The 9,580-nt window shown below is 38.3% G+C and overlaps 1 protein-coding gene across 2 annotated transcripts in view; it reads left to right on the top strand.

The window, feature by feature from the left end:
- The first annotated feature begins 741 nt into the window (after positions 1 to 741).
- RPA1 (replication protein A 70) overlaps positions 742 to 9,580 on the top strand; it is a 37,975-nt gene continuing 29,136 nt past the window's right edge. For both annotated transcript variants that reach the window (XM_071676607.1, XM_071676606.1), the window contains exons 1-4: positions 742 to 862; positions 2,346 to 2,393; positions 2,683 to 2,871; positions 5,838 to 6,000. In XM_071676607.1, coding sequence (XP_071532708.1) covers positions 833 to 862; positions 2,346 to 2,393; positions 2,683 to 2,871; positions 5,838 to 6,000 — 430 coding nt within the window. In that variant the 5' untranslated portion in view covers positions 742 to 832. The remainder of the gene's footprint in view (positions 863 to 2,345; positions 2,394 to 2,682; positions 2,872 to 5,837; positions 6,001 to 9,580) is intronic.

The raw sequence follows: 9,580 nt of genomic DNA, 5'->3' as shown, positions 1-9,580 counted from the left end.
AAAAACGTGATATGGCTGTGGCTTTGGTACAATTCCAATTTGTTCGTACTCTAAAAATATACAAATTTAAGATATTTGAACATTTGAAAAAAAAGATGGAATATATGTATATATGTTTGAAAGATTTACGTTTAACAAAAACAAGACGCTGATGTAATAATTTTTCTGTTCGGATCAAGGTTCTCTTATAACAAGAATTCTCACGATAATGAACGCGACGTTTTGACCAGGTTACTTTTTCTAATGTCGCTGTGGTTTAAGCTTTGTATCTATTTTGCTGAAACCTTGTCTATCATCATACTATTGCATGACACGACCCATCCATACTCCCCAGAGTAATAGAAAAATTTAAAGAGAAAAATCTTCCCGTTTACTATTTTCTTCTAAACCTCATGTACCGGTGGAGATTTTGAAAAGATACTCAAGAGGTTAGGAATATGACGTTTTTCTGTGCTACGAAAATTTATTTTACCCCGCCCTACCGTTATGATCAGCAATATTTTTGTCTTCCAAATAATAAAGCGTCTAAAAGTTAGGCCTTGTTCAAATATTAAGCCTATTGACAACATGTTGGTTTCGTTTTATTGATAATATTTCCTTAAAATGGATAACCATTTTTACGTCTTTTTTATTAGGATAGCGTAAATAAGTGTTCAGCTCACAGCAAATAGGTACAATATTGACTTTGATTGCTAATTCATATGATGCACTTTCCCCATCACACACAACCTTCTTCCATAGTGCGCGCCAAACGTCGTGTCGCGACTTCACCTCAGGAATTACACTCGTGTGGCTCAAGATATCTCCTGTGACCACAAATAAGCTCTCCAACATGGCTGAATTAACCAGAGGAGCAATAGCAGTAAGAAACTAATTCTTTTGTATGATGATAAAGTAAACTTTTTATACAGTATATTGTTTTGTGGCCGCGAATACTCGATTGGATTGTTTATTTGAAGCTGTTCTTACGTGACAGCTCTTGAAAGTCATGAATGAGGTCTTCTTTAACAAGTAGATAACTAATCTTTAGTACGAGTATTTCATGAAAGCTGAGATGGCTGAGGCTCTCTAGAAACCAGTAACACTTGCCTTATTATCCATAAAAAGATAATGGTTATTGTTTGTTTCTTTGAATACTTCCCTGCCATCAGCATTTTTAGGAATTTTGTTGAGTGTTTGATGGTTATCCTAATATTGTCATTATTGGTCACATCTGTGCAACATCCTAATATTGTCAGTATGGTAACATCTGAATGTTGTACATGGATGATAACATTTTCAGGAACGCGTGAAACATCTTGGCATTCCTTTGCTGGAAAGTATAATCCCCGACTGCTTTCACATGGCGTATTTATTATTGTGTTACAGTTCAGGGAGCGAAATCTTCACATGCGAGGCTCCACCTCTTGAATTTTCGAGACCATTAAGCAGCCTTTTTTTTATTTACATCTTTAAACTGCCTGCATCTCCTGCACAACCATTCACTGTCAGCATTGTCTCGACTTGGTTTTGAAAGGCCTCTCATTGCTGTTCAGTTTTCAATTCATCCAAAATTTTGGTTGATCTACTCTGGAGCCTCTCAATCATATATTTGTTTTTTTCAGTTTGCTGACCAGACTGGAGAGGCATAGCTTACCATACATTTCCTTTTCTGTAATATTTGCCGTATTTCAGTGTCTTTTTATTTTTACCCTGCATTTACATGGAGTGAATTACAGCTGTTTGAGACCAACTTTGTATTTGTCCACGTGTGAGCTGATGCATTTGTTGTTATTCCGTATTTCCATCATGATCTAGGGATTATCTGCAGACATATTTTAAGAGTCCTTTTTGTCTGGCAAGTCATTTACACCCACTAAGAATAAAAATGGGCCCTATACAGAACTCTTTGACACACCATATGTGACCCCAGCCCATTTTGTGTGTATACTTCTTGTTGCACTGTGTAAGGAAGATGATGATTTTTTTCATTATTTTGAATTTGGTATGGAAAATCAAGGTAAATATGTATTACATTATATTAGATCATTATAATAGATTAGGAGGTAGAGTAGAAGACAGAAAGAGTGAGGGTATGTTCTTGGAAGGGAAGCAGTCATAGAAAGTGTTAGGAAGTGCTTTACCCATAGTTAAGTGTGTAATTTCAAACCTAGAATGTTTCAACTAGGTTTGAGACTTGTCTCAGGCTTTTGGGAAGAAAATCACTCGACATTTTATTTTTTAAGCTCCAACATTGACAAACTTCCAAAACATCATAGGATACATTGTAGCTATGTGGGGGAGGGGAATTATACTTGATTTTAGTTACAAAATTTGGATCTCTAATATATATATATTTTTTACAGAAAATTATTGAGGGTTCTCACCCTGAAAATCCAGTTCTTCAAATCATAGTGAGTATTTCTGAGTTAATCTTATGATCAGACTCTCTTGCCATCTTAAAATTTTTCTCTGCATTTATTTTGCACCTTAAAGAAAAGTTGCCTGAAATTTTTTACTTTAGAAACATTTAAGGAATTGTTGTATAAATGGAGATATGTATTTTGTATTCAGGCACATGTTAGGTATTAACTTGTAACTTATGTAATTGAATGTCTAGATGTAAGCAAAGCAAAACAGTCAGGGTATGCTGATATGATTTTGTTAACTGCTTTGTTTTTAATTAATGATAATATCACACAGTCAATGAAACGCATACCGAGTGGTACACAAGAACGGTTTCGTCTTCTGGTGTCCGATGGCCAGTGGTCAAGCAGCTTTGCAATGCTTGCCACACAGCTAAATCCTAAAGTTGACAGTGGAGAAGTTTCCAATTTCTGCGTAATGCGAATGAATCGTTATGTTTGTAATACAGTTCAGGAGAATAAGAAGGTGAGGAAACTGCTATTCTTAATCACGCTTAATGTTATATCTTCTTTACTTGCAGGAATAAGCACTTTTTTTGTAGGTGAGAGGTTCAGTTGGCCATGAGTTAAAATTTGATCCTAAGACTGAATTGTGGTAATTAGGGAAAGACCAAAAAATGGGAGTTTTTTTCAGTCACAACTTGGGGTTGTTTGTTATCCATTTTGAAATAGATATAAAAACTAAATTTTAGTGACAAAGAATTTAGAGATATTCTTTATAGTAAAACAATTCAATCTAGTTGAATTGAGACGGCCTGCTTTCTTTTTCTTTAAGAATACGTTGCTTGATTAATTGGTAAGATTGCCAAAGCACTGCACCAGATTTTCACAAATATTCTAATGCTTCTGTTAGGTTTTCTGCTCAGAAGATGGAATGGCAGGCAACCAGAAAAAGAGAGATTTTGTATGTGCCACCTTCTTAATGATTTTGGAGTTGAAGTTTGAGTCATAAGAGGTGATGGAATTAAATTAAGTATTACAGCTTGTTATCTTAGTAGTGTAATCCCTTAGGTAATTCATTTCTACCTCAGTTTTTGCAGCCTCCTGCCATTTGAGTGAATGATTATTTTTAGGTTCATATCTTTTTTTTTTTTATTTTCAAATTGTTCTAGATTTTATACCAATAATTCTCAAACACATACTAGTGCAACCACTTACACTCTACACTGCTGACTGGCAGGGCAGGTTGTTTTATGATTGTTTTATGATTCCTGGGTATCGTTAAAGGGTACTTACTGGATGTATAGATGTAATTGTGGTTGAAGAGGGTAAAATCCTGATGAATACACCATTTTAAGGGATGGAATAGTGATTTGATCTCTGATGCTCATTGAGCTATGCTTCCAGTTAAGATTTTTTATTACCTGGTTTTTATAAGCATACTCTTTCCATAACTATTTCAAAAATCTTGCTAAAATTCAGACAGAGTTTGAAAATGTTTATTTAATCAGTTTATTGAAAAAAGGGGTGACTGTATTGTGACTGGTTGGTAAGGTTATTTGATGTATGTATGACTCATGGTGAGGTGCCTGAGGACTGGTGGAATGCTTGCATAGTGCCATTGTACAAAGGCAAAGGGGATAAGAGTGAGTGCTCAAATTACAGAGGTATAAGTTTGTTGAGTATTCCTGGGAAATTATATGGGTGGGTTTTGATTGAGAGGGTGAAGGCATGCACAGAGCATCAGATTGGGGAAGAGCAGTGTGGTTTCAGAAGTGGTAGAGGATGTGTGGATCAGGTGTTTGCTTTGAAAAATGTATATGAGAAATACATAGAAAAGCAAATGGATTTGTATGTAGCATTTATGGATCTGGAGAAGGCATAAGATAAGAGTTGATAGAGATGCTCTGTGGAAGGTATTAAGAATATATGGTGTGGGAGGCAAGTTGTTAGAAGCAGTGAAAAGTTTTTATCGAGGATGTAAGGCATGTGTATGTGTAGGAAGAGAGGAAAGTGATTGGTTCTCAGTGAATGTTGGTTTGCGGCAGGGTTGTGTGATGTCTCCATGGATGTTTATGGATGGGGTTGTTAGGGAGGTGAATGCAGGAGTTTTGGTAGGAGGGGCAGGTATGCAGTCTGTTGTGGATGAGAGAACTTGGGAAGTGAGTCAGTTGTTGTTCGCTGATGATACAGCGCTGGTGGCTGATTCGTGTGGGATACTGCAGAAGCTGGTAACTGAGTTTGATAAAGTGTGTGAAAGAAGAAAGCTGAGAGTAAATGTGAATAAGAGCAAGGTTATTAGGTACAGTAGGGTTGAGGGACAAGTCAGTTGGGAGGTAAGTTTGAATGGAGAAAAACTGGAGGAAGTGAAGTGTTTTAGATATCTGGGAGTGGATTTGGCAGCGGATGGAACCATGGAAGCGGAAGTGAATCATAGGGTGGGGGAGGGGGCGAAATTTCTGGGAGCATTGAAAAATGTGTGGAAGTCGAGAACGTAATCTTGGAAAGCAATAATGGGTATGTTTGAAGGAATAGTGGTTCCAACAATGTTATATGGTTGCGAGGTGTGGGCTATAGATAGAGTTGTGCGCAGGAGGGTGGATGTGCTGGAAATGAGATGTTTGAGGACAATATGTGGTGTGAGGTCATTTGATCGAGTAAGTAATGAAAGGGTAAGAGAGATGTGTGGTAATAAAAAGAGTGTGGTTGAGTGAGCAGAAGAGGGTGTTTTGAAATGGTTTGGTCACATTGAGAGAATGAGTAAGGAAAGATTGACCAAGAGGATATACGTGTCAGAGGTGGAGGGAATGAGGAGAAGTGAGAGACCAAATTGGAGGTGGAAAGATGGAGTGAAAAAGATTTTGAGTGATCGGGGCCTGAACATGCAGGAGGGTGAAAGGCGTGGAAGGAATAGTGTGAATTGGAACGATGTGGTATACCTGGGGTCAATGTGCTGTCAATGGATTGAACCAGGGCATGCAAAGCGTTTGGGGTAAATCATGGAAAGTTTTGTGGGGCCTGGATGTGGAAAGGGAACTGTGGTTTCGGTGCATTATACATGACAGCTAGAAAGTGAGTGTGAACAAATGTGGCCTTGAGTGTGAACGAATGTGGCCTTTGTTGTCTTTTCCTAGTGCTACCTCGTGCACATGCGGGGGGAGGGGGGTTGTTCATTTCATGTGTGGCAGGATGGCGATGGGAATGAATAAGGGCAGACAGTATAAATTACGTACATGTGTATATATGTACCTGTCTGTGTGTGTATATATATGTATACGCTGAGATGTATAGGTATGTATATGTGTGTGTGTGGACATGTATGTATGTACATGTGTGTGTTGGTGGGTTGGGCCATTCTTTTGTCTTGTTTCCTTACGTTACCTCGCTAACATAGGAGACAGTGTCAAAGTATAAAAGGAAAGAAAAAGTTTTGCAAGTTGAGCGTCTCTCATTATTTTATTGTCATGTTAATGATATTTATTTTCTTTGGAGGTCCTGATCATTCTTGATCTAACTGTGGAAAAGCGTGGAGAAGAAGTCGGTATCAAACTGGGAGACCCTGTGAACTATGACCCCAATAAGAATAAAGCACAACAACAACAGCCACAGCAACATCTACCACCTTCTCGACCCACATCTGCCGTGGCTTCACCTGGTATTGGTTTCTGTGTGTTCTGCATATAAATAAATGACATGTAGCTTTTCTCAATTATGACATGCTAAACATAATTATGTTTTTGTTTTTTCTCTAATATAGGTGTGATGAAAACAGCTGTCATGTGAGGCAAGTCAGTAGGTGGTTAATATTTCTGGCATTCATCATAGAGTCACTGTAATCTATGTGATCCATGCATACATTGAACATCCTTACCAACCAATCAGCAACACAGTTATCCCCTTTCGTGATGAATTAAACTGCATTACCACACACTCCAGCTCCCTTGCCGCAATTCATCTTATGCAAGGCTTTCACCACATCTTCCTTCACCAAACCACTCCATGACTTTCTCACTTTGCATACAACCCTACCCAAGCTTTGTACATCTGCCACTCTGTCAACAAACGTATTTAACAGGCCTTCAAAATATTCACTCCATCTCCTCCTCATCTCATCATTACCTGTTATCACTTCCCCTTTTACCCCCTTGACAGATGTTCCCATTTGTTCTTTTGTCTTTTGCACATTATTTACCTCCTTTCAAAACATCTTTTATCCTCTGTAAAGTTTAATGATACTCTCACCCCATTTCTCGTTTGCCCTCTTTTTCAGCCGTTGCATCCTCCTCTTGAACTGCCACTTTCATTTATACATCTCCCAATCCTTTGCACTCCTTCCCTGTATGAACAAGCCAAATGCCTCTCTTTTCTCTCTTACTAGCAACTGTACTTCTTCATTCCACCACTTGCTGCCCTTTCTAATCTCCCCACCTCCCACCTTTCCCATGCATATGCATCTCTTGCACATGTCAACACTGCTTCTGTAAATACCTCCCATTTCTTACCCACTCCTTTCACTTCATTTACTCTCACCTTTTGCCATTCTATGTTCAATCTCTGTTGGTATTTCTTCATGCAAGTCTCCTTTCCAAGCACAATTTCTCCCACCACTCTCTTCTCCCCAAAGCTGTTAACTCTTTTTCAAGAAGCTCCACAAATCTTCACCCTCGCCTCCACAAGGTAGTGATCAGATGTTCCACCAGCTGCCCTTCTCAGCACATTTATCTCCAGAAGTCTCTTTTACAAGCCCATGATTAACATATTATCTAACAATGCCCTTTGGCCATCTCTCCTACTTACATACATTTACTTGTGTTAATCCTTATTTTTAAACCAGGTATTCCTAGTCACCATTCTTCTTTCAGCACACAACTCCTCAAGCTCTTCACCATTTCCATTAATAGCACTGAATACCTCATACACCCCATTTATACCCTCAACTACCACATGCTGTCTTCACATTTAAATCACCCATCAGTAGTACCTGGTCTCTTGCATCAAAACTGCTGACACACTCGCTCAGCTGTTCCCAATACACCAGCCTCCCCTGATCTTTTTTCTCTTGGCCAGGTGCTGTCTACTCTCAGTTTTACCCACATCAGTCTAGAATTTACTTCCTTATACTCTTATCACACACTCACTCCCACAACTGCTTCAGAAGTAGTGCTACTCCTTCCTTAGGTTTTCCTCTCACGAACAAGAGACTTTACTCATAAGACATTTTCAAACCATTTTTCCCCTTTACCTTTGAGATTCATTTTTCTCTGAACCAGAATATCCAGATTTCTTTCCTCAAACAAACTACCTGTCTCACTTTTCTTCTCATTATGGCTACATCCACACACATCCAGATGCCCCAATCTGAGCCTTCAAGAAGGATGAGCACTCCCTGCCTGGCTCTTTCATGTTTCATCTTAGAAATTGAATACAAGAAGGGAAGGGTTTCCAGCCCTCTGCTCCTCCCCCATCAGTTGCCTTCTATGACATGCAGGAAATACAGAGATAGAATTCTTTCTCTCCTTGGCAGAGAATGGAACCATGGAAGCAGAAGTGAGTTATAGGGTAGGGGAGTGGGTGAAGGTCCTGATAGTGATGAAGAACGTGTGGAAAGAGAGAATGTTATCTCGGAGAGCAAAAATGGGTATGTTTGAAGGAATAGGAGTTCCAGCAATATTATATGGTTGTGAGGCATGGGCTTTAGATAGGGTTGTAAGGTGGAGAGTGCATATATGGGAAATGAAATGTTTGAGGACAATGTGTGGTGTTAAGTGGTTTGATTAAGTAATGAAAGGGTAAGAGAGATGTGTAGTAATAAAAAGTGTTGTTGAGAGAGCAGAATAGGATGTGTTGAAATGGTTTGGATATATGGAGAGAATGAGTGAGGAAAGTTTTACAAAGGAAATATGTGTCAGAAGTGAAGGGAACAAGGAGAAACGAGACCAAAGTGGAGGTGGAAGGGAATATGTGGGAAGTATTCTCTCTCTCCTATCCCCAGGGATAGGGGAGAATCAGCAAGGAATTTTCATGTAATTGTCTCATACATCCTTAAAACCTTTTCCTTTGAATAAGGAACAAAAAGAGCTTTCACCTAATCCTCATGCACACCCTTCTGCTTCCATGCTATATTACATATAAAATGCATCCACTTTCACACTTTCTCCTCCATACTTGATAATTTCAGCTGTAATCCCGTCCACTCCGTTTGTCTTTCCTACTATCCTCATTACTGCCCTTCAACCTCCCTTCTTGCTATAGGCCCCTGCACTTTTACCCTTTTCCTTCCATCCTCCATACCCATGCATCTAACAACTGCTGCCTCACCTCCCATGTATTTCAGATCAACAAAATTCTCTTTCCATCTTTCTTTCACTTCCTCCTTTTGATTCAGCAACTCCCTTGCCCTACTTCTCACATTATCATATCCTTCTTAAATCCCCCTCTTTCCTTTTTCACTTTCCATCACAGTTTCTTATTTTCCTTGAAACTTTTTAGTCAACTTTCTTCCAAAATATTCATCTACTCTTTCTTTGCTTTTCTTTATCAGTTTCTTAACATTCCAGTTACACATATTTTTTGCTTCTCTTATGCTGGACTTTCACTGATACATTCTTTTCAAACAATCTTTTTTATGTTTTTGTCTTCCACAGCATTTCTAATCTCATCCTCCCACCATGCATTTCCATTTTATTCTTATATATCACAACTTTGTATCTTACTGATTCTACAAACGTTACTAGTCTTTCACTTTTTTCTTCAATAATGAAATAATCAAAGGTTATTTGTTCATGATAATTTAAAAATGAAGGCATAGAAAAACAATATAAGATTCATACTCCATGTGCAGGTACTCACAAACACTTTTTTCAGTTCTTCATTTTGGTAAAGGTTGCCTTGTTATATTTATGATGAAGTAGATTTATCCATTTTTGGTAGGAGATATTGGTATTGACCAGAATGCTAGTATTTGAGAATGTGCAAAAACTTTGTGTTTCTCACAAGGTAACATGTAGCAGCTGGAATGTGATTCCAGATGACTTTGCCTTAGTTTTTGCCTTCAAATTCACTCACTGAATTGGTTCATTACTGAGCATTCTTTTTCTTTAATGATAAAGATGCTGTACCTTATTTTGAGTTTTGGCAAAGTTCTAGTTTAGGGGCATGACAGAAATAGATACTGGTAATGATTTATTTTTCATGTAACATCATAGATATGGTAGCTTTAGGTTTCAAGAGAACTT

The sequence above is a fragment of the Panulirus ornatus genome, chromosome 23 (assembly GCF_036320965.1).
Source record: "Panulirus ornatus isolate Po-2019 chromosome 23, ASM3632096v1, whole genome shotgun sequence".
In the NCBI taxonomy this organism is placed as follows: Eukaryota; Metazoa; Arthropoda; class Malacostraca; order Decapoda; family Palinuridae; genus Panulirus; species Panulirus ornatus.
The sequence above is the reverse complement of the archived record's forward strand: the minus strand, read 5'-3'. Positions and strand labels throughout refer to the sequence as shown.